At 36.5% G+C, this 26,338-nt stretch overlaps 1 protein-coding gene across 6 annotated transcripts in view; it reads right to left on the reverse strand.

Moving 5' to 3' along the window:
• Positions 1-26,338, reverse strand: part of INPP4B (inositol polyphosphate-4-phosphatase type II B) — a 318,553-nt gene that overhangs the window by 107,108 nt on the left and 185,107 nt on the right. For all 6 annotated transcript variants that reach the window (XM_033513502.1, XM_033513501.1, XM_033513500.1 and 3 more), the window contains 3 exons: positions 17,128-17,239; positions 15,047-15,119; positions 9,293-9,440 (listed from right to left, as the gene is read on the reverse strand). In XM_033513502.1, the coding sequence (XP_033369393.1) occupies positions 9,293-9,440; positions 15,047-15,119; positions 17,128-17,239 (333 nt within the window). The remainder of the gene's footprint in view (positions 1-9,292; positions 9,441-15,046; positions 15,120-17,127; positions 17,240-26,338) is intronic.

Consider the following 26,338-nt stretch of genomic DNA (forward strand, 5'->3'; position numbering starts at 1 on the left):
TAAAAGAAGAGGAAATAATTAAGACAATATATGATAAAAGCATATAAACCAAAAATGCTGTATGAAGACGAAGTAGCAATTTTTTATACATACAGTTTCAAAAATCCAATGATGAAATTCCTAGTGAAGCAAACACGAGAAATTCAAAACCTAAAAAATGAAGTGATTTTGGCATCCACCAAGCAATATTAGCTTCTGAAATCTACTTTCACAAAACATCAGAAGCAAAAAGCTTAGCAGGATTCAAAACAAGATGAGACATTTTTGCAGATTATATTTGCAAAACTTGTATAAGATTATAACAGCATAAAAATTATGAATATTTATCAAACAGGAGATTTGGAGTAAATATACACCATAAGCTTTGGGATATGACTCAATCACTCATATGTAAAGGAAACTTAGAAGCTTCTTTCTAAGGATAGGAGCAGAAGAATTAATTTTCTCAAGAAACTCACTCTAAAATATATGGATAACCATTTTGTCTTTTTTTTTTTTTTTTTTTAAGAACAGAAGCAGATAAAATTACTCTCATTTTTCTTTGCTACAAGATATGCTTCTGTGATATACAGGCAATAAACTCCAGACAAACAATACAACATTGCCCCCAGAAATAAAATAATCATACTTTTTTCACTTTATTGTTTCCAAAACAGGGAAATAATTATTAAAGAGGAGTTAATCCTGTCTGGGGAAAAAAAAAAAAAGCAGCATATTTTTCTTTCTTTCTTTACTAATAATTTTCTTTTAGAATCTTATGAAAACAGTTTCCATTTTTGTCTTCTTACAGAATTTTCCAAAATTATTCCAAGTTTTGGTAAGCCTGACTTGACAGGCAACTAAAAACTTCAAGTAGGTGTGCTTACCTTTTGTATGCCCTGAAAAATTGTTTAGAAATAAATAAACAAACAGAAAAAAACCAAACAAGTTAACAACACAGACAAAAAAATCCTATCAGAACCACATGAGGAAACTACCCACCAAAAAAAAAAACCAGCAACAAATACATTTAAAAATATTTTGAAGCCTGTTTTCCTATATATGTGAGGAGAATAGACTGGGGTTTGCAAAGCCACAATAAGATTTTATACTGTTCCTAAGAGCTGAAAATTTTAAGTTCCTTTTTAATTTCTATCCACCACCATCCCCTTTTTATTATACAAAAGTTTAGACAATATATAAGCTAAATTAAACTCATTTCTCCCTTCCTGTCTTAAGACCATTTTCCTTGCATTCCTACCTTAAACTCTTTCCCTGCTAAACTCTCTCCCTTTCTTGGATATTTTACTACTTTATCTTTCAAAACCTCAACATCTTCAAAGAGCATGATCATTTGGGGTTAACTGTATGATTTGCATTTAATAGCAGAGGATAATTGTCCTGCAGCAGACAATTCCAGAGTCTCAAATTCAGTAATACTTAGAATGACATCTGTGGAATCTACACTTTTATCCTAAATTATATTTTAGTAACTAGTGTCTAGTAGTAGTGTCTGAATAGTAGAATTGTTTTAAGGGTTTTTTGTTTGGTTATTTTGAAATTTTGAAATTTTTTGCCAGAATACAGTGGAACCAGCTTAAGACAATATTGCTTCAGTTACACAATATGAGCAAAACCATTTTATTTTCACAGTTTATATTTAAAACTTTATTTCCTTCTTTCAGCTTGGAGTCATATATGTGGCAAAATTAATCAGTCAATTATTAATTGAACAATTACTCAATCATTCAAATCTTTTTCAGGTTTCTGTTTTCTTTTTTCTCACAATTTATTAATCAGAATGCATCATTCCAAATAGGGAGTGAGGGTGTCTATGACACAAACAACATCATAAAACTGTACAAAGCTTTTTTAGCCACCCTAATGCCATAAGTGACCAGAAGTGACAAAATGTTTCACTTTAATTTTGCATTTTTTCAGCATATTGTGGGAGGCTGAAATTTGCTCAATAAGGACTTCCTTAGGGCATGCTGTGCACAAATACAACATCTGGGAATCTTAGCAGCCTTTGCTAATTGGTACTGAATGAATTCTCTGGCATCTTAAAACCTGTATCTTGCAAAAAAAAAAAAAAAAAAAAAAGTGTTATCTGAGAGGGTAGTCTTAATATAGAATGTAAATTAGCATTTTATAGATTCAGCATTGCTGAATTCTAGGTAATATTATGTACCAATGTATCTGAACAGTTTGGGCCATGGTGTGCTCCAGCCAAACCCGATCTAGAGTTTATTATCAGACCATCTGGAATTTCTCAAAGTTGTGGAGACATAAACTGTTCTAACAATAAGAAAGAAGAGGGTAAAAACAAGAAAACAGGGCCACAAGAGCCAGATAACAGAGGGTGGTTGAACACCTGGACTGTAACCAATCCTGTGCCCCGAAGGGTGCGTGCAGAGTGCATGGATAGGAAAGGGGCACCAATGCAAAGAGGCGTGATCCCGTAAACGGTAATTTTAGAATGTATAAATAAGTGTGTAATGTAATCAATAAATGGCTTCTGTGAAATCGTATTGGTTCATTGTTCAGAGAGCCTGAGCTCCCGCATGTTGGTGACCTGGTGACGTGATGACAACACCGTGCAGACCCAGACCCTTTGAACTTGTTGGGGGCTCCTGCGGCGGGAAAAGGCAGGAAGCCCGGGGCGGGACTGTGGGAGTGGGAGGCGGAGGGCAGCTCCACTCGGAGTGCAGGAAGGGAGGCTTCCCAGGAGAAAAAACTCCGGAAAATACACAGTACACGCAGCAGTATACCGGAAAAGGTGAGTGGCCGAGCCTGGAGAGAACGGGCAAGGCTCTGTCAAAAGAAGAGCAAGCCATGCTAAACATTCTCCAGCATACACTGTCTAAGAGAGCAATTAAATATGACCCAGAAGTCTTAAAAATTAGGGGAGAGGATTTTTAGCCGCCCCCAGGAGTGTTTTCAATATCCTTGAGTGGGAAAGGCTGTGACTAATCCTCTGGTGTGGCGTGAGTGATGGATTAAAGTAAACTAAGGGATTTAGCACGTTGTGGAAGTCAATCCTTGCAGTGCTAAAGCAGTTAAAAGCAAAGAGAAAAGCACCAGGGTTACCCACGAAAGGTCCTGTGGTATCCACTAAAGAGTTAACAATAGCAGCAGGGGGGCAAGTCTCTCCCCCCCACCCCCTTCCACCTGGGCGTACAAATGCTGAGAACGGCTATTCAAACATAAAAAGTTGGTATGAAGCAATTATGCTACAGTAACTAAGCAAGAGTTAAGAGACTTTCTCATTTGCATGCAGTGGAATTTGCTTGGTATGGAGCATAGAAGTTTTTCTGGAATGCTGTAGGAGTTCGGCTACTTTCGCTGCTTTTTCTGTCCCTTTGGTAATTAAGAGCTTTAATGGGTAATCTGCACAGGCTGTGAACTCTGTAATTCGACCTGCGTCACAGAAGCAGTCATCTTCTCTGTCTCTCTCTCTCTCACACACACAGACACTCACACCGGGAGAACATGCTTTTAAATCGATCACGGAAATGCAGGGGCAGGATATCTCTGCCTTTGAAGAGGAGCCAGATATCGATCGGCCCCCTCACCCCAACTCAGGAGGGCATGGCTGGGGAGCATTGGAACAGGCACAGAGCAGAGGCACCCCCATAACGGAGCCGCTGCAGGAAAAGCTCCAATAACCACCCCTAATCCCATGTGTGTCTCGCTCAGCCCTGCAGGCTCCTCTCCCTGTTACAAGCAAGGCTCCACGCAGGAAGGCACCCCACCCGAACGAGCGCAGTTACGACAGCGCGCAGGGGCCCTGTACCGCTATTGCGCATGTCCATTTGCGGCCTATGTGCAGAGACCTGCTTTGCCTCTGGGCCTTCACTGCGCATGTGCGATCACTTCCGTATCTTGCCACCTATGTCATTTTGTAACCACCGAGAGTTGCCACCTCCCTACAGCACCGCCTCTGGCCGCTTCTATTGTGGCAAGGAGCAGGGACAACAGCGAGGAAAACGTTTTATCCCGGGAGAAGGGATAGATTTGCAAGATGCAGGGTCACCGGATTCAGGAAGAGACCCGTCAAATTTTAATCCAAGGGAATTTTCCAGGAGAAGTTTAAAATCAGTTCATTGGAGTGAAGTGGGACAGAAAGCTTTAAAGGGAGGAGATTTTGACATAGCAAAACAGTTTATAGCCTCGCCAATACTCCAATCCTCCTCCCGAGCCCTGTATGGTTTGGCTCCCCCTGTGGAGCTCGGCCCACCTGACTCCTGCCGGAGAGCTCCGTCCGTCATCAGAATGTCTAAAAGATGCATTGAAATACCTTTGTTAAAGTTAACCTTGTGTTTTTAGTCAACTGTGATTTTTGGCAGGAGTTACTGGAGAGATTTAAAGATGCATTTAAAGTTTTAGTAGAGAAAACTGCTGTGACCCCGTAGAAATTTCAAAAACCCCTCTTTAGAAATGTTTAGAGTAAATACAGAATTAAAAAGTTACCTTGCAATAATTAGTTTTAAAACCTATTATCAAAATATTGAATGATTTACAGCTTCTGATAAAACGACCTTCTCATTAATGTTATCTACAGAAGGTATTTAAGATTTAAAAAATAATTAGCTAGGAAAGCTTTCCCGTACAAGAAGAAAAATGTAAGTTAACCATATATTACCCATTTGCACTTTTTTTCCACAACTTTAATAAGGTAATTTCATTGTGTATCTTTTTGCTCTAAAAACACGTGACAGCATATATACCTATCTGGACTTAGGATTTTAATTAAAAATTGGACCTGATGTTTCTGCAAAGCGCTAAAAAAGCTGAATGGCAATTTTCCAAACCCTGCATTGTTGTGGTTTTTCTCTAATAAAACTGCACTTTCAAAGTCCTAATAAACTTAAGTCTGTACCAGGAAAATTCTTACTATGTATGAGTATTTTCAGTAGTAACTGCAATTATTATGAGTTATTCTCAAGGCCAAATTACATAAAATCATAATTTCTATAGTAAATCACATCTTTGTAATCTTTGTAGTAAATCCATGTTGCTGCTATATTATGTTCAAAAGTTATATACCAAACTTTCAGTTGCCTTTTTTGTAATAAGCGTCAGAATAAGTTATGCTTTCATTTGATACAAATTAAGTGTTGATAGAATGAAGCAGATTTAAATTTCACTATGTTTAGGTCTGAGTATTCTTAGGTTTTATCACTTTAGCATTCTTTTGTGGTTAAGTTTTGTTATTTCCTTCTGTCAAAATTAATTTCTACCAGGTTTGAATATTGTTTAATTTAAATTGTCTCAGGTTTTGCTGAAGACACTTATCTAGACTGCAAAGTACAGTTATTTTCCCAGAGAGTTGAGGATGACTACGACTGAGACAACTGTGATGAAGCACTTTTGCACACCTGCTTGTGCATGAAGGGGAATGCAGTCTTTTACACCTGATTTCATCAGATGTTCTATTATTTGTTACAATCTCTGCTGTTTTTGTTTTCTATAGGTAACACAAAAGAATAGTGACTGTTAATACTAGGAAGTTCAGAAGTTTACCTTGTTTCATTTTTTGTCATTGAGACATGAATGTTTTGAAAACTACTATCTCAGACCCTTATTGCTGATATTCATTGTATAATGTGAATTTATGGAATTTTTATGATGAGCATTATTTATAGGATGTTGTATTTATAGCTGGCTTCTTGTATATTTTAACATCTCTTTGTGTAATTACTTTTAAGATGTGTCATTTGAGATCTTTTTGTTTTCTAACTGCAGATACATCTCCTTAAACAAGCTGTACAGCTGTTCCTGAACAGGACTTTTCTTGCTCTTTAACTCCTTCCCTTGCTTAAGAAGGCTTGCTTTTATCTAATTCAGTGTAACTTTATTGTTTTCCAGTGCTTCCAGACTTCCAGGAAAATGTATCATTGCTGAAAGTCAGTTACCCTGAGAGAAACTTCAGATTAAACCCACTGCTAGATCGTTCTATTGGTCTGTTGCCTAAGACTTCTGATCATTTGCTTTCCACAAATGCACTTCAACAGTTTGCTGAGATTTAAGCATCTTATAGCTGCTATTATCAAGAACCTTGTTTTGAAAATGAGTTAACAGACATCTTTCCATTTTAAAGCCTAGGCCCTGGCCAAGCCCTGACTTTACCTGGATGGAATGTTTGCCAACAGATCCAGCTGTTTTCTGTACTGAATTATGTTCGAATTGCTTTTGACTTGGCAATTGAGCCCTACTGGTATCACAGCTGGGTCAATTTTAGAGTGGGTTTGGAGAATCATTTCTGGAGGTGGTTTTCCAATCCTTCCTTGATTTTGTTGGCTGTTTGCAGACTATGAGATGCTGGTAGAGTGTTTTAGTGGTTAATAATAATTCATTATCACATATGTTATTAATAATGTTTATTATCTGACTTATTTCTGACTGCTGTGGGTTTTTTGTTTATTATGCATATAGTTTCATTTTGATATTTTTCATGTATATGATAGAAGAGGTACATCTCATTTTTAAAAACAAAAGGAATCGATGCCCTAAGAACATTCAATTAATGCAATATGTACATTAGAAATTTAGATCACAATTCATTTTTGAATAATGAAATATATACACCAAAAATTTAGAAAATAATGTAAAATCTGAATTCCCTATTAAGTGTACCACAGCTAACACTGAATAATTCAGTCACCTATGACAGCTCTTCTTAGAATTTCACAGAGGCCGTATCTTCACAAAATTGGCTGCAAACAGTGAAATCAAGACGAGAAAAAATTCTGCAGTATTCATTAATTACAATATTTTATCCTTTAGTTTATAAATTAATGGGATTTAAAATTGATCTTGTCTGATGAGGACAATTGTCTAAACACCGTTCACAAATGTCAAGCTACACTTATGTGTATACATATACTTAAATTCCTTTATGCAGTACTGATGGAGAGTAAGAAGAGAAAGGTTTCACATCCTTTTTGATGCATGATGAGGTAAACACTCATTTTTATGTATTTGAGCTACACTTTACTGACAGGTTTGAGAACTTTTTAAGTGTTGAAAACAAGGTACTTATAAGAAACAATGTTGTGAAAATCCTTAAGTGGATAAGCATAGTAACAGTGCCTCTCTGAATGTGGTTGGTTCAAATATCTTCAAAAGTCATGGTAAGTTTATCCAAAATCATTTTTATTAAATGCTATCACCTGTTATCAATACAACACTTTGCAATGCCACTGCTCAAAAACAAGTCAAGTAAATACCAACATCCAAATGTCAAAAAAAATCAAAGCCTACTTCCATCACATGGCATGGATGCCTGGGGCTCCGTTGCTCAACAGAAGTTGTGTTATAAGAGGAAGCAGAAAGAAAATTATTTTTCAGACAGTCTGAACATTGTCATCATTCCAAAATGTTACATGAAAGAAATAAAATACAGACTGCATAGATTTTTCTCCCAAAAAAATCGCAGTGTTGGTGGGACAGGACAGTCATTTCTGATGCAGGAGAAAACTTGCATGTGTGCTTTGTATTCTGTGAGCTCAACACCTAATATAGGAGCATCCTCATCAGACATTTTACTAGATTACAAGTGTAAGGACTCCACAACAGTCTTCACAATCTTCACTATTATTTTGAAAAGGAAAGCCCAGACAAAGCTGAAGCTTCAACCCACATTCTTATATGATGATAGATGACACAGATGCCCCTATATATATGCCTAGTATTCTGTGTTGTTGTTCCTTTTGGTTAGTCTTATCTCCTCCCTCAGACTGTATCAATTACTTTGTCTTTCTTTCACACCTACACTTTCAATTAGGCTTGAACAGCTAAACCACATTGGCAATCAGGAAAATAAAAAACACTTATCTGAATCTTTGTGCAGCTTTTACTTGTTTTTTCTCAAATATTTTCTTTATTTTGGTGAGGAGAAAACCCCACCATGGTGATTTTTTTTACTATGAGTTTATCCAGGGAGGTGAATCCTATAATATGAAATAACAACAAGGGATTATGCCTTTGAAGAGAATAATGCAGTAGTAGTAAAAGTGGTTAAAGTAATCCTCTAACATTTAAAAGGCTTTTACCCTTGGGGCAAATGAAAATATGGGAAGTGCAAGAACTGTGAGAGTCAGCATAATCTATTTTTATTGCTTACTACTAAAAACAACCTTGCACATAAGTATTCCCAAACAAGATGAGGCCATAAATGCCTAAACACAGTACTAAATGAATAAAATAAAGTATTATAACAATTCATAGGATTTTTATAACCCATCATCAGCATGCATAAGTGTGTATCAGTCCACTGACTTTATTAAAATCAAGATTCCAATCTCCAACATGCTGTTCTACTGGCAAAAAAACATCACACAGAAGCAACAGATGGGGTGAATAAAAAAAGAAAAGAAGCTCCATATTGCAGAACAACCAACCTCTGTAAACCACAACAGAAGAATTGCCTGAAAGCACACAGGATGGCTTTGGGATTCAATACTAGGTCACAAAGTTACTTTTAAACATGAGACCAGATGCCCATCTATGTGTGAAGCAACTTTCAAGAGGAAGGAGGCAATATTTTCCACATCATCCATTATCACTGGAAAAAGAAGGCATTGTCTTCAGGGCAGCCCTGCAATACTTAAAATAAGGGGGTTTCCCCAGATTTTATCAGCACAGCTTACAAGGATTCAAGGACAGGCTGCTATTTTAATCACTGCAGTGGGAAATTGGACATGCAAAGGATTTGAGGATACCTGTGTTCCCTATTCTCCTTTTTCTCAGGCCATGAACATTGTTATGATTCTCAGACATCTCTCCTGGTTACAAGGCCAAACATGAACTAAGGTTTCAAACAAACGTTACTTTGGTATCCTTTTCTTTTGCCAAATAATTTAGATTAGCTAGAGGAATGTCCTTTTTATCCTCACTGGTCCTTTATTCACTACAAATTTGTCATTTTCCATTGCACAATACTTGTCTAGGTTATTAACTCTACCCAGACATACATAGCCAAACATGCCACAGTGTTGTTCACATCACATCCCTGTCGTTTGCTGATTCCTTGTTACATTAACGTGCTAGATTGTTAACCAAATGTTTGTGTTCACAGATTTAAAGTCATGACTGCACTTCAGCAGATTTCATTGCTCAGAACTTAGGAGGTCACTGGAGTCCTAAAAATTGTGAGCAGTCAATTACGTTGTTTAGTTAAAACTGAAAATTCTTAGCAGCCAGAAATTGCCCATTTCCAACTTCAAATTAATATTTTTTTAGCTCATCATTCACATGATTCCAAAAAAAATAAATTTAGTACTTACTATTCCCTCTGCTTTTCCCTTACCTTCTCATATCCTCCTTTATGTGCAGATTTATTAGCTCTTTAGGAACATGGAAAGAGAGGGTAGTCTCAGCCATCTGTTCCCGGATCCGCATCCACTTGTTGTCAGAAGTAGGGAATCTATATAACTTACAGACTGGGTTTCTCAACACTGCAAAGAGGAAAAATAACATCATTGCTTTACTGTGGTTATATGACTCTGAAAATTTATTACAGTAACCTGCAAAAATTAATATGTTTATTTTTCCCCTTGCTTACAAAATTAATTTTAGAACCATTAAAATTCTACTAAAACCATTTAATTTTCATTTCATTTTTATACCAGTTTGTGGAGGACAAAGTATTACTAGTACATCAATAAATCACATTATACCAACACAGTAGATAAGCTTTGAAAAGGACATTTAGGTCTTCTAAGTAGTGAGAATGTAAATTAGACTCTCTTTTCTTACCTTTAAGGTGAAGTTAGGAAAAACAGAATGCACAAATGAACAATGAACTTAATACACTCACCACCATTGTTTACCACTTGCTAGAACCACTCACAATTCCAATAAATTGCACAGGACTCAGAGTTTAGCTGCATCTTCCCCTTGACATGCACATGCAAATTATTAACACAAATAGAAGTTATGTTTCTACATTAAAGGAAACTTGACCTTTGACCATATTAGAGTAACCTTGATCATTGATGTGGTCAAGACACTGCCTCTACATAGAAATAAGTGTAACAGCCCTGTCACATATGTTACACACACTGTTTTCAGATCACTATTGCAAATCACATTTCTTGGTATTTTGGAAGATTATGCTTAAAACCCATCACGTCTTTTATTTTACAGTTTTCACATGTTTGCTACATTTCTGTTCATATCTTACAATGATGCTGTATAATAAAGGCAGGAAATTTCTACTCTCTCCTTTCCATCTTATCTGTTTTACCCTGCTCTTATTTTCCAGAAAGAGCAAATAAGGAAAAAGCTGATGAAGAAAAAGTTCTATTTGACTACTTTGATAAGCTTACTTGGAGACAAATGATTGACATTTAACACACATGTTCACAGCATCCTAACTTGGAATGACTTTGAACAGCCATCCAAATCCTCCACTGGTACCTTTCTTTCTGCCTTCTGGAAAAACTGCCTTCCAGCAGACTCCCATTGATCTGCCACTGAGTAGTCTATAACTCAGAGGAATGCATTCCCCATGTGCTGTGGGGAAACTGCTGCTGTCAAAATGACAGCTGCTAATAGACATTTCAATTCACAACTCCCTGACACCATTAATGTTTATGTAGGGTGATTTATAGAGAACGAAAAATGAAAGGTACATAAACTGTCTTGTCTAAGCAATCAGGTTTTTTAACAGAAATCCTTTAGGAAAGGCCTAAAAGAAGAACAGATATCTAAATAAACTGATAATAAACCCATTGCTGGCAACTCAAAGAAAGGAACAATGTTTAAGCAATTGTATTGATCTGCATTCCTATCACTCTACTGAGATGTCTTTCATCATTAGTCTTTGATGAAAAACTGGAAGACTTTTTAGAGTCATTTTACCTTTAGTTATTTAGTTATTTTACTTTCAAAAACTAAATTCTGACTTAGTGTTATGAAATAAGCCAAAGAGATGCTTGAAATCTCTGCCATATGAAAACAAGCAATTTTTCTTTACTACTCCTATTCAAAATATCTCAATGGTCAAACATTTTTCCACACACTTTTAGAGTTTAAGGATCCTCACCACGCAGATTTAACTACAAAAATAAGCATCTCCATGTGCCTATGATCAACTTTCACCAAGTGTTTGGCCTTATTACATCACTTGATTAAAATATGCAGTAATGCATGTTTTCCGCTTTTCCTTCTCTTTTTGCTGAGATTCTTGTAATCAATGAAATCAGTCTCATTGATAATTCTAACAGTTTCTTTCAATTCACAAAGCTGATACATGGCACCAATCATCTCCCATTAACAAGGCAGGGAATGAAAATTTTCAAATGTCGGAGAGTTCAGGAAACAAAGGGCTAATTCAGGTCTGGCCTTAAACAGAAAAGTGCCAAACCAGATGATAATTTTGCGTTGGGTATATTTTTTTCTGTTGTGCCCCCTGATCAGTAGGGAGAAGGCTGGTGCATATTACTGGGACATTTTAAATGATGATGACCCAGACACAAAAGACTCTGTTCTTTATTTTACTTTTTTTTTATCTACTTCCTAAGGAGTTTATCAAAGGATTTTTCTCCAAGAACAGCTCTTAAATTCACACTCAGAATCTATTACACTAAAAAATAAACATTAATCTGTGAGAACCTAAAGGAAATATGTAACTGAAGAATCTCTTTCATCTCCCCCCTGTCACCACCACCCTCACAAAGTAAAAAGCAAACCCCAGAAAACCCATGAGGATTGCAGCAAGGGAGAAAGAACACTGAAAATATGGATCCAAAGTTGTGATTTTTTCATTGCTAGAACTATTAAACTCCTCTCCAGGTACTAGCTGAATTTTCAGGTCTTTGATTCAGGTCTGAATTTTTAGATGGGTATAATCTCAAGTGTGTTTTAAGTTTTTTTAAATGTTCAAATCATACCTCCATGGGTTTAGGAAGATAATTTCATTTCCAAACTTGGAAAAAAAGCCTGGGATTTTTTCCCAAAGAATACAAATTCCAATATGCAGTATTACTAAAGCTTAAAATTGTCAATAAAAGCTACATTGTACTTGATGTTTTCCTTATAAAAAGACCTACTGAAGGCATACGATTCCATAAAAATCTCAGAAATATCTTCCTTTCCAATTACAACAATAATTAATTTCTAACTATAACAAGTTGTCTAGAACATAATTCTAGAAGGCTTATATGTAAAAGCACCCAAACAACAAGAATGCAGGACTAGAACTGGCTTTTATAAAAACTTGTTATTAAAATGAGTGGAAGTTTCATAAACTAATCCTTCCTGTACTTAGCCAGTGATCATGAGCGGCATTAAAAAGAACCAACAAAATCCACATGAACTGTAGCAGTTAAAAAAGAGAATAGCCTATTTTAGAAGCTTTTCTCTATATATTTTCTCTCTATATAGAACGTCTTTTTGACATTCTCATTTTCAAATATGAAGAACTCTGTGCTTTTTATTCCATGCAATATCCTTCACATTGCTTCCTCTGAAAGTAGAATAAAAAAATAATAAAAGACTGAATACTCTGGTTTTATTTTCATTCGCTGCTGAACATAGATAAAAGCATATCTCTGCCATTTATTAACAGTATTTCTATTTATATCTTTCTTTGTAGCATAGGCATATGATGTGTATTACCTCAAGAGTAATAATTACAGCTTTCTTAATTTTTCTTAATTTCAATTACTTTTATTCTCTTTTTTATTTAGAATGCAATTTGTTTACATGCAAACAACTAGCAAACTCTCCAGAATTATAAATAAATAACTGAATTTGAGATGTAAATTCAGTCTCTTGGGGTATAGATAGAATAGCGATAAGGTTCTGAAATACACTACTTATTCCCACTCACTCAGTAAGCATCTTAGAACTTAGAACTGAAGGGCTGCAAGTTCCCTATCCTAAGATTTAACTTTCAGAAGAATGCCAGCATGCTTCCATGCCTACAGGCGTAAGGATTCACAGAGGGGTATTTTTTTCAATTTCATCATTTTGAAGGCTTGATAAACAACAAGAAACAGGAAGTACAGGAAAAGCTTTACAACAGTATACACATGTACTAAATATGTATGTATATGGAATACATTTTATTCTAGGGGTAGTTCTGTATGAACACAGCAGGGAAAGCAGTGCAGGTACTGTTGATGTTATCAGGTTTCCTGACACTTCTGCACAGGTACCCATATGAGAAATCCAGTCTGTCTCCAGGCAACACAGAGAGCCTTAATCCACATGAAGCCCAGTCATGGGGGCATGCTGGGCAAGAAGTCTGATGGATTGAGGAAATAGGCTGACAGTATGAAAGGAGAGCTAAAATTTTCCAATAAAAAAAATTGGAAATTCAATAAAAAGAGTGGGGCTGAAAACCTGGAACCAGTGCCAGGTGTCAGCAGGAAAGTGGAGGTGATGCTGCATGAGAAGAGAAAGTTGCAAGTGCAGGAAACAGACTGAAGAGTAATTGTTTATCAGATCAAACTTCCTGTGAGTGCAAACTCTTTCCAATATCCTGCGTGCTGTCCTTTCTTGCATACGCACCTGCAGTTCTGCTCTTTCCCCTCAATTCTTTAAAAAAACCTGAAAACCCAAAAAATTACTAAAAAAAGTGCCCTCCATGGTATGTTTGACTTCATAAGCTCTATTAGTGTTGTGTGGGGTTTGGTTTTATATTGTGTTAATATATGAGAATAATAAATGTGAAAATGCTGTCTAGATACACTATAGAATTACTTGCAAATACTCTTGGCAAATTGATCTGGACTTCAATATTCCTAAAACCAACATCTACCTTGGAAGTTCCAACAAAATATATTCACAACCTCCAGCATTTTCTCATACAAAAAAACCCTAATCAAACCCACACAACGGAGGCAACAAATAGAAAAAAATCAGTCATGAATCAATATTCTTCTCTAAACGGAAATGTCATTTCTTCAAGTCCCACTAATCTGGATGACATACAGAATCAGAATCAAACAACAGCACTGAGTTAGACCAAATCCTTCAACTGACTCTCTACTATCTTGTCTCCAAGGAAAGCCATAAGTAGATACCTAGAGACACAAGATACCCTCCCTGTCTCCAGCTATTTCCAGTTCAGGAATTTCTGGAGCCAGATGTAGATCCTGTACATTCAGTAATTCTCAATTAACATCTTTCTCACTTTGAATTGATGAAAATAAATAGTAGTTTTGTAGAAGAAACTTTTTCTGATCTAGTCTCAACAACTCACAGAAAAAAATTACAGCATTCATGCATTTATGGACGAATTTAATTTTTGGAGGGTTTTAGTACTTCCTTCAGACTGCAAAGGTGATTCAATAAGTCTGCCCTATTAGAGAAGTCAGATGAAAAAGTTTCAGTAAAGGTTTTGAAAGGTTGTAAAACTTCAGAAACATTCCTCCTCAACTGTATGCAGCAAACACAGAATTCTTGACAGCGCTGTGGTTTCAGATGACCCATATAACTTACTTGTGACATTGTTACTGCAGAGTAATGGAGATTCATAAACCTGGTCTAATAAAAGTTTTATGGTGCAGCATACCAGCATGTAATATTTCTCAGCATAATGAAAGAGAAATACATCTAGTTTAACACCATGCATTCAAGCCCAGAGTTGACCTAGAATTGGGAATGCCTTGCCAATAGCTCCCTTCTTTCTAGGACAGATAGTTTCCAGATCAAACTGAATCTGCCACTTCATCAGCTATGAGAGAGATTAATTGTTCCGGGTATTCACTTACAAGTAATGCATCATTATTTAAAAGAATGCAATGACGTAATTCCATGCCAACAGCAGTCACTGACAGTCTTGAAAAGCATCAAACAGTAAAGATGTAGGAGATGGAGATTTCAGCACTGCTTCAGAAAGCATAATTGACACACATTTCTTCAAATTTCTTAGTAAAATGATAATGTCAAATATATATAAAACACTAAAATATTGAATTTAAATCAATATCTGCACATCTGTGCAGCATTTGAAGAGATATTTATGAGCTCAACCATGAATCAGTGTGATTTCTTCAGGACCAGACATAGCATTGCAAGAACCATCTCTTACAGATATTGTAATTCTTACCTGCATTTAAGGAAGGCAGGTTGTCTTTCCCATTTATGCCTTCAGTGGGTGTACACTCACGAACCAATGCAGACTGCAAAAGAAAGACAGTCGCAAATGTGATGCATTCAGAGGTCTGAAATAAATCCATGGCAGTTTATAAAAGGTAGGCTGAAAACCATCACTGATAATAATATAAACTTCTCAAGTTTTAACTTCAATTTACATTTTTATCTTTATATTTCTGTTCCAAGATACTGTAACACAATCAGAATTATAGTCAAGAAAATGACAAGATGTGATCAGCCATTCCATAATAAAACACAAATGTTTTCTTCCAGTATAATGCTAGAAATGTTGAGAGATATTAATAGTTTGGCTTAATAAGTAAGTTTTATTATAAGAATAAGTCACTTTAGTTTAAAACAATTTTTGGCAAGTTTTGTGCTTTCAAAGAGGTTTCTTTAGGCAAAGCAGTTTTCACATGCAGTACAAGAAAACATTTCTTTAATTTTCAAACAAGGGAAAAGTAGGAAGCAGAAGAATGTGCTTTAAAATGTGTTTTTTGATTTTTTGATTGAAATAATTTTTTATACAAGTGAACCAGAATATTGTTTTGATAAGATTAGTGCATAAAAGTATAAAAAGTTTATGAAAAAAGCAATCAGTGTACACCTCTGTTAAATGTAGTATAACCTATATTTTTAATGCTCCTCCTACCCCCAGCCAGAAAACAAATGGGAGTCTCTAAAGGTGATACGAAGCTCTGTGCCAAGGGCTTTCCCAGTTCCTAGAAGCTCAGTGGAGAACTTAAGGTGGAGAGCAACACACGATGTACTCTCTACCAGGAGATATCTGAAAATGAATTTAACCATTGACTTTCTCTTCCATGAGAAATTCCTGCACATAGTTTATCTAAAAGTGAGCAAGCCCAGTTCAAAACTTATTTATTTTATATTAATTCAATAACTCCACATTCTCACAATTGCATCCTCATTATCAACATATAAACCAAGACTGTGCTGCAACTGATTTGTACAAACCAGGGACTCCTTTTAAGATCACAGAGAATACACCTGTCATGAGTCTGGTCTCTCTTTACAAGTATTTAATAGCAAGAAAATTGCTATCAAAGCCTTCTGTCTCCCCCAGGCAGGACACAGCTCATTAATTACATCTCAAATAATTGCAGGCAGTCTCATTCTACATTTTGAAGTGGAAGAAAAGCAAAATAAAAGAGAGGGCTGAAAATACAGCTCATGTTGCCTATATTATGCAAGTTTTACAGTTCAAAATCAGAAAGATTTCACAGCATTTGTTGGCTTTTTGGAACTGGTTCCACTCGTCAACTGTTTTAAAAAGGCACTGAAGTCCTTTGAGATATTTGGTCAAATAAAGTATAAAATCTACCCTCAGATTTTGACCCAAAAGCAGACTTGTTTGGCTAAGCAAAAAAGATATTAAAAATAATGTCCTTTTCTCAAAAAATAGTCTTAAATGTTACTTCCAAACAAAAAAATGCTGCATTCTCTGTAGCAGTTTTGGTTTTTTTCTTTTAATGAGAAACAGAATACACCATAGCATTAAGCAGTAAACCACCATATTAGGGCTGCAAAAATTGTGTGCACCCATGAAACACCATGAAACAGATGAACCTGCCCCTCTGCAAAGGAATTCATCTCTTCTTTGGTTTGCTTGTCATTCTTCCAAGCTTTTCGTTATTGTGGGCACAGATTGCACATAAAAATCAACATGAACAGGACTTTAAGGGCAGAAAGCAGAGCAGCTATCCAAGGGAAAAAGACAAGGCATCCAAGGGCCTTGATCCAAGGGCATCTCTCTTGACAATTTTTTGATCAAAACTGATCAAATACATTCAGTTGATATAAAAATAAGCTATTTTTTTTAAGAAGGAAATGGGCTAGGAAACTCAGGTTAGAATATTACTCCATACATTTTCATGAGGGTTTTTTCTTTTTTCAGTTGAGGGAGATAAGTGTCCATAAATTTGAAGTCCTTGACCCAATTTGGTAATTAGTATTTTAGACATCTGGTAAAACTGATCATTCTAATTAACTTCATGCAATAAACTGATTTTCCACCTTTTGATCCTGGGTATCTGCTGTGATGTGGTCTGTTTCCCCCTCCTCTAGCTCTCCCATCTTCAGAAGATTGACTTCAATGGTACCAACTGTCCTTCCAGCATCAGATGTTCTGGAAAAAAAAAACAACCCCTGACACTGGATCACTTACAGCATTAAATTCTTTCAATTAAAATATTGTCAGTAAATATTTAGTCCCCTCTCCATTCTGTAAAGCTGCAGTCACCTGTATTGAATTGGTTATTTACCATCACAAAACAGATGTTAGAAATGAGGCAACTTCTTCAGGACAATGAAAGTTTTCATCACAAAAATGAGGACAGGTAAGTGCTATAAATGATGCATGAATTCATGAACACCGCCAGGTTTTCATTCTAGACTTTATCCTGTCTGTGGACTCTTGGCTAAAGTGCTGTAATACTGCACCAATATTCCACTGAGGATCTGCAATCCCACTGCAGAGTACATGGCTTTGTTTCCTAATATTCAAAGAAAGGACATACTTTCTTTGTGTATTAATATAACCAACCCCTGCAAAACCAAAACAATAGAACCAATATGAATATAACTTTTCCCTTTGTAATCCCTCCACAGAGTAATTATTGAGAATCCATCCTATTTCTTGAACTATATGGGAATGACAGTACTGTTCCAAGTAAATTCCTTTATTATCAGCTCCACAAATAGTTTACTTCCAATTAATCAAAAACAAATAACAATTCAGATGTATATCCCCAAGAAAAGAGTATCACTGACTACTTTTTGGAAGAGACAAGAGTTTAAACTCCAGAAAGATACCAAATGCTTTTTCAGCTTTCACTGGCAGCACAGAACCAAGGTTAATGGCATAGTCTATCTCCCCTGGTTTATTCTGAACAGCTGGCTTTTTTGAAAGGAAGGAAAGAAGACTAACAGACCATTTCATAATAATGAAAAGGCACCAAGTAAAAATAGACAAAAGAAAATGACGAGAATAAATTCAGCAGAATTACAAAAACATAGCAAAGAAGGAGAATCAAAACAAATGTGTTTGGAGCAATACTGTGCATTATCTGAGCAGTGAAAATGAAGAGTCATGAATCAGGAAAAAAAAATACCTAGAAAAGTTCAATGTCATAAAATCATAAAGTCACAGAACTATTGAATGTGCTGAATTGGAAAGTACCCATTAGAACCACCAAGTCCAACTCCTACAGTAAAATCTAAAAAAATAGTTACCCCCAAAGCTTCCAAATTAAATAATTATTTTGGTTACAAACCATCAGGGTTTAATATGTACTCAAATGCATACACTCATCTTGCAACTATACAAATCTGGTCTTCTATAAAACCTTGCAAAATAAACATAATTCTTCATAATTTACATGTGTAAAACTTCATTTTGTCTAAGCCAAATTAATTACTGACTATAAAGAAACAATTAAAAACTAACCAGTTCCAGAGAGTTTTGCAATTGAAGAAGCATATATTAATTAACAAAGTATCCAGAAGAAAAGTAATAAGTATTCAGTGTCTAGATGGTGCCTATGAGCACAAATACATAATAATTTTGAAATGCATGAGAACAGCTTAAGGGCCTTCTGAATGAAGAACCTTCCCCTGAGTTGCTATAGCCTCATGGTTTAACTTCACTTCTTTTCTCCTTCTAGTGTCAAACTGGCATCCAAACTAGGCTATGTCAACAAATGGACTACAGCATACCCAAGCAGAAAGGAAATACATTAGATGTCAGCAAATCACAGTTATATTTAAAAACCAAAGTGTGTGGTTATAAGCCTGAAAATTTTTCAACAGCTTAAGCTGTTCTGATCAAAGTGTCAAGTGAATTAACTGAGCAAAGCCAACAAGGCCTGTTGCTCCAGTAAAATAAAATGGACAGGCTAGCTACACTTTCCCAGTCTTCATCTCTTGGTCTTTAGAACACTAAATATTCCCCTTGCTGCTGTTATTAAAAGCTTGGCATCAATATAACAGTAAACACTGCATTGCTTGCATGAGGAGCAATATGTATTTTGCATGTGTTTAAAAACAGTGATTGATCTAATTTCACTTTTGCATCTTTTTTTTTTTTTAAAAAAGTTTTATTATTTTATTCTCAAATTCACTCCTGTACTGGTCTGATACATGTGAATGTTACAATCTGGAACATGCATTACTTGCAGGAGAAGGTAATGCAACACAATTAAGCTAAACAGTGGGACTTACTGCATTGTAGTTGCACTTCTTTCTCCAGTTCTTATCTTCCCACACAGAAATCTGAAGACGCAATTTAATCAAAAAAGCCAACAACAACAAAATCAACAAATCATCAAACTAAAGTTTCTTTTGAATGCTACAGGCATACAAATCAACAAAGAGCTTTATAAAGGTCCAGGGCAAAACTGCTGTGAGCAGTGTCAGATTCTGTGATTTTAAAATATCAGCAGTGCATGACAGTCTTCAAGTAGACATGTCATGCATTTCAAACTTTCCAGCAATATCATGAGATTACAAACATTAAGAAAGACAATGTAAAAAGAGAAACAGAAGTGAAGCAGTGGAGAAAAAAAAAAAGAGCTTACAGATCGTACGTTAATATGATAAAAACATGTATAATTTTACTTTGCGCTAACAGCATTGAGTGCACACACACATCTATGTACATGCTTTGTGTTCTTTGCCTGCAGAGATGTGAAGAGGCTCTCACACATACATACTGTTCAACAGAGCATCAGAGAAATAATTAATTCATTTTAGGATACTTCATAACATATTAGGATGAAATCAGCTTATTTGCCGTAGTTTAATAAAGCTGAGAAGGACACTCTGCACCCACATGGTGCAGTGAAGGTGGTCCCTGCATCAGATTGCTCCCAGTCATAAAAGAAGAGACCATATCCCCACAGAACCAAGGACTGCACTTTGACAACCTGTATAGGGCAAGGTGGGATGTGGGATACTGCAAAAAGAATAAAATCAGTGTCAACATAAGAAGTCCATACATGGCACGAAATCCAGCTGGCTTATGGAGCTGGAAAACTGATGATATTTTTCAGTACCCTGGGACAAGTAGCAGCAATTTTCTGATACCTGTTTGCAGAGCACCTGCATTTGAAATAGATTTCTCTACCATCCCAAGTCCCTAAGGATCACCAGGTCAGTATTAGTTTCCTCAAATGTGAGGGAAGGAGGTAGCCAGTAACACCATGAGCAGCAGGAATTTGTGCCCACTTTATTACTTCTGTCCGTAAAATATTGACCAAGGAATCCAGAGAGGAAGAAAGCAACAAGCTAATGATAGAAAAGTGAGTGAGATGGACTGAAACAGCAGTCATATGCCTCCAATGCTGATCTCAAGTCTCATTATTACACAAATTTAGGCCTGTTAATTGGTTCCCATGGTCATACACCTTTCTTAAAAAAAAAAGGGGAAAAAAAATTATTCAATAACACAAAATAAAAAAAGGAAACAAACTTCATGTTTGCATGGCTGTGTTAATTATAAAAGACAAAGTGACTGTCTGAAAAGCAAACTGCATGACAGAGTCTAGCAGGCAGCCCCTTTCTCCAGTGCATAATACACAATAAATGCAATTAGCACAGGCTGTCCTACAGATTGTCATAAAATTAATTTCTCCACTGCTAGAATATATTTTGATATATCCAAGCACAAAAGTATTGTACTTACACAAAAATGTTTATCTGTGAATTCACAGTGAAGCCTATTACAATAATCAATACTGGTTTTAAACAACTCCACTGTAAATAATATTCTGCTGCATTCTAAGGTAAATAAACAAAGTTTTGCAATGTTCAGTTCCTCCTGTTTTCATTATTTCAATGTACAGTTGATTAAGTTTCATATCAGAATAAGATTCACCTCAATGGTATTGGAGATTTGCCTGACTTATAGTCAAGCTGTTGTACAGCAGCTTCCTGAGGCGGATGACACAACATAAAACAGCCAAGAAACAATTTCAGGAGGGAGACCAAGTACAGCAACTTGTAGACAGATATCTCTTGAATTTTAATAGAGAAAAGCAGCTAAATATATATATAGTATTTTATAGTCATCATTTGCTAGGGAAGTTATGATAACTACATAAATTACTGAAGAAATTCCTGTCCTGATTTCCAATTCTCTCTAGTTAGTTAAACTTTGTGACTATTACTACTGCAAAAGTGAAGTTACATGTTTTGTGGCCCACAAGCTGTTAGGAGGGAGGGAAATTAGGAGCACTTTCTCTCCAAAAATAGTTAGGTTTATCTCCTTTCTTTAAAGAAAGTTCAGTCCTGTCTAAGATTAATGGAAAGATGACAACTAAAATCAGACAGCTAGACAAAAAGATAGTGTCCAAGAGTTTAAGCACTGACACAAGCTTAAAGAAGTCTGTATAGTAAATGATTGACAGACATGCAGAGGCACAACCTCCCAGATAATCTGTATAATTAATGCACTCCCTCCTAATTCCTCTTTGTGTAGCACCACTGCCATGCAGTTTCTGCTCACAGAGGGCAAAGGATCTGAGTGGCATTGACACTACCCCAGTTTCACACTGAAGTACCCTACCTACACTTTTGTCAATGTCTTAAGAGAAACATGTCAAAGAGATACACTCATACCAAAATTTCCCAAGCTAAAGAGAATCTACCTGGAAACAGGCAAACTACCACCACAGGGAAAGGGGCTAATGGAAGTAAAGATTGCTATGTCCTTGCAAAAAGCCATAGAGCTCAACCAAGAAAAAAACAACCAAAACCCCAAATCATGCTGTTCTTAACAGAAAGGCATGGTAAAAGATCCTCTAAATTGAACTTAAAAATCAGATCAACTGGAAAAAAAAATCAGCTTTTATTACTTAATTAGCAGCTAGTACACCTAGGTCTCATTTAGAAAGAAAATAAATATATGATTTTATTTTTTAAATTGGACACACTATATTATAGAGTCAATATTAAGAAACATTCTTCTACTGAAAAATACTTTTGTTTCATTCAACAGCCCATTTTATGCCATTCATCATCACAACTGTATGAGAAAGCTAGAAGCAAGTGACATTGCATTATCACTGCAAAATTAAACATGCAAGTCTATAGAAAGCATCTCTCTTTTTATAAATCCCATATTGGAAACCGCAATCCCAAATCCCTAGTAACTAAATTCCTCAGCCAACATCAGTTGTATATACTGAAGTAATTCTCCTAATTGACCTTTTCATGTTTTGATGATTATCTACACGTGCACAGATCTACCAAAAACACTTGGCCACTGGTTTAGGGCACCTTTATGAACAAGAAAGGACAATCAAAATAAAAACTTCTTTTGCAGAGGTTTTGTAACTTGTATCTTTAATCACTATTAGGGTACAATGGTAGGAAAATGGAAAAGCACAGTGTGTCAATGGTGGAGAATGTGGACATCCAGTGAGGCACCAGGAGAATAGCAGGACCGGCTCCATGGACACCCTGTATGTCCCTAGCTGATGGCTTGAGAGCTGGCGAGACCCTCAACTTAGAAAGGAGGACTCGAGAATACCTGGCAGGAGAGCCAAGTTGAGAGTGCCTCAGGGGCACGGAGGAAAAGGGCTTACAGCGGGTGGGGGCAAGACTAGGCACTGGGATAAACATCTACCATTACCCAACGAGATGTATTATGGACGGTTTTATTTTTTTTATACATGGGAAGGACCTTTATGAACAATATTAACATTATGGACAATTATGGACAGTATGGCTCTTCCTGTGGACTGTTTTTTGGCTTCTGCAAAGTTTTTTTTTTTTTTTTTTTTTTTTTTTTTTTTTTTTTTTTTTTTTTTTTTGTGTATACCTCCCCATATCTTCCTCTCTCCTGTGTTCCTAAGGGCAGGACAAAGGATAAAAAATGCCAAGATGGCTCAGGGCTGTTGCTGACTCCCCATCACCCCTATGCCTCTGCCATCCCATCCCCTGTTTTCCTGAAGGCAGGCAAGGAATGGAGAATGTCCAAAGTAATGCAGGTCTGCTACCATCTGCCTGCCGTCTCGTGTCCTCCTTTATCCCCTGTCTTTCCACATTCCCATTCCCTGTCCGGGAAAATGAAAATAATATTTCCCGGACCACCCCTTCCCAAGATGGCGCTGGTTACACAGTCTGGGATCCTTTATCCCGCCTTTCTCCTTCTTTTCCAGCCCCTAACCTTCCCTTCCCCCGGTAATTCCTGCTTCAGTTCCAACCCTTTCTCCCACTGCTCCACCTCTGGGGCTGTGCCTTTTCCATGGTGGTTAGCAGCCCCTCCGGGAAAGTCAAAACTGTAACCCGAGCTCCAAAGGCCAGTGTTTCATCATCATCCCCTGAAATGGCGATGGCCCTATCTTCGGGGCAGGAGCTGAGAACTCTGCCCCTCATAAGAGGAGATCAAAGAGCTATTCCCTTCCTAAAAGAAAATCAAGAACTGGAAGAGACTAAACAGAAAAACCTTTATGTTTTTATTAACTACCACCACTGCTTAATTTGCCCGGCTGTTGTCCTAGATCTAAGCATTTGTTTCAAATTTTGTTTTTGTTTGTTTGCTTAGTCTGTTTTGTTGTTGGGCGCTAGTGTTTTTAGTGTTCCACAGAGCAAGGTGGGTGCTTTGTGGGGGAGTTGAGATTTCTATGGTGTAAGTTTTAGAAACATTCTAAGTTGCCAATCAAAGTTTAATTTAAAAAAGATCAGTTGTGAGGTGCCCCCCGCCCAGGGAGGCAGAGATTCAATTTCATTGTTAAAGTGAGAGCCCTGGGCAAGAGGGAATTCCACCCTCTGCCTCAGGGGATGTGCCCTATGAGCCCTGGAAGAATTGCTCCACCCCAGACCCTCCTGAGGTGGCAGCCCAGGGTGTTCTGGTTGAATTTGAGCCCCTGGGGTTTCTCCCTTGCTCTGTCCCTTGTTTAATTAACTTTTGGTGTCCCATAGACACATGCCAGCTCTCCACAAAATAAGAGAAAAATGCAAGAATCTTCCTTTGAAAACAATTTTATGTTGTTACATTGTACCTCAGAAAGAAAATGGAAGGACATAGTAACAAAAAAAAAAAAGAGCAACAAAAAGAAAACTCAAAAATTATAAATTAAAAATTTAAAAATTAACCAGATTATATAATTACACCAATCTTTACAGGGCACACCACCAAGCTATTTCTGGATCTTTAAATCTCTGCTTTAAATCAACAAAGGAGTACCTCAATCAGAAGCACTCCCTGATATACTCCCATTGGAAGAATATCAACAAAAATTAAATAGAATTTTATGCTCTGACAAGTCCCTTGATATATCCTCTATCCTCCTGAGAGGTACTAACACTTCAGGGTGATTAGAGGAAAGCAAGCTTAAATTAGTAGACTGCTCTGGTTAAATTGTCATCTCAGAAATGTGGATAATTTCTACTGACTTTCTGCTGCTGAATAGTCAATCAGAAAACAATCCCACTTTTGAAACGTGAGGACTTTTTTTTTAAAAAAAAAATCCAACTGACTAAACCCTACCATTTAATGAATCTGCAAATTAATTTAATTGGAATATTTGTATTCTAATGTTAGTTGAACAAAGAGGACAACCAATATAAAAATATTAATTAAAAGCAAAATTTTAATCTATTTCTTATGAGCTTTCCATCTTTTTGGTTACAAATTGGATGGCTGAGATACAAAATACTTACTCTGTCCTGAAGCTTTTCATTCTGTCAATTACTGTGCCACCTGTTGGAGGCAATCTTTCAGATCAAATTTTCAATATGTTAGTTAGGGAAGCAGAGTTTATCCTAAAGAGCTAAAAACAACTTGAATTCCTGTAAGAATAGATTCTTACTATCACTAAGCTGGAATTTATTTATCTAACCATTGATTCCCATAGGGAACAGTCAGTTCACATTTTATCTAATCGGATCTTTTTGTTAGAGAAAGTTACCTTGCTTGGCATGGCATCTTCTGTTTGGGAAAAATTAAAACCAAAGTATTTTGTTACTTTTGCCTTGTAAACTAAACACTCATATGCAATTATTCTTGTTGAAATAGGAAGGCAGGTGCCAAAATACTTCAAGAAGTTTCCATTTCTAAAAAATCTCAGGATGGGTCATACTTTGCTCCTAAAAACAATTTAAGGCTGTCTTCCTATGCTCGGGTAACAAATGTAACACAAGTTTCCCACAGCACCTATGTGCAACATCCCAGGCACAACATACATCAATGTCTCAGTTCTCCCAATCACAGATTCCTTCCTCCCAAAATATTGCCTTTGTAGGAGTTTGGAGTTTGAGCAGTTACTATGTGAAGCTTAACTGCACCTTCCCCGTAACCCCAAATAAGCCTCCATTGCACTTGCAAAACTCAGCTCAACAAAATCTCTGCACTATATAAAGTCCAATGAATTTATTCTGAAGATCACTACCTAAAAGGTTACCCCTAACTTTCAAAAGGTTTTGATTAATACCTTCATTTATCTTAAGCCATGCAAGACAGGATCAGGGGTGATGATTTTTTTTCCTTCAGTGCACAGCTTTAAGATGTATCTGTTCAGCCCAGCCCTAGGTTTTGAACATTGTCTCTGACCCTTCTTCAGCTCTGTACCCATCACTGATTAGTTGTACATTGCACCCCCTGCAATTTCAGTATGGCTACATGTAACAATGAGTTTAGGAGACCACAAGCATTTTCACATGGGAGACACCTTCAATAATTAGGGCCAACTTCTTTAAACATGCCTAGCAAACAAACCAAACTGTACACTGTTAGTTCTTTAAGCCACATTCAACCAAACAAAACTGGGAATCTTATGCTCCTTTCTAAAGGAAACTTTGAATATTCCCTAAGGCAAGTTCCCTGCAATTTTTCCATAGGTTATCATACTTTAAAATTACCTTTTCTATTCTGGCACCTGGGAAGCTCCAGGTTATAGAGTTGATATTTAATTTTAGTGTTTAGTTTTGAATTTGTGCATGGAAGAATTAGAAACACTTCAAGTTGACATCTAATATACCTGATGGAACATGGAGCTTAAAATTCAGTCAAGCAGCAATCATAGAATTGTATAGGTTGGAAAAGACCTTTAAGAGCATTGAGTCCAACCATTAATCTGCCATGTCCACTATTAAATCATGTTTCCCAGGGCCACATCTACATGTCATATAAATACCTCCAGGGATGGTGACCCATCCTACTTCCCTGGGCAGCCTGTTTCAGTGCTTGATAACCCTTCATGAGAAGAATTTTTTTTCCTGGTTT

This window comes from Parus major, chromosome 4 (assembly GCF_001522545.3).
Source record: "Parus major isolate Abel chromosome 4, Parus_major1.1, whole genome shotgun sequence".
Lineage (NCBI taxonomy): Eukaryota > Metazoa > Chordata > Aves > Passeriformes > Paridae > Parus > Parus major.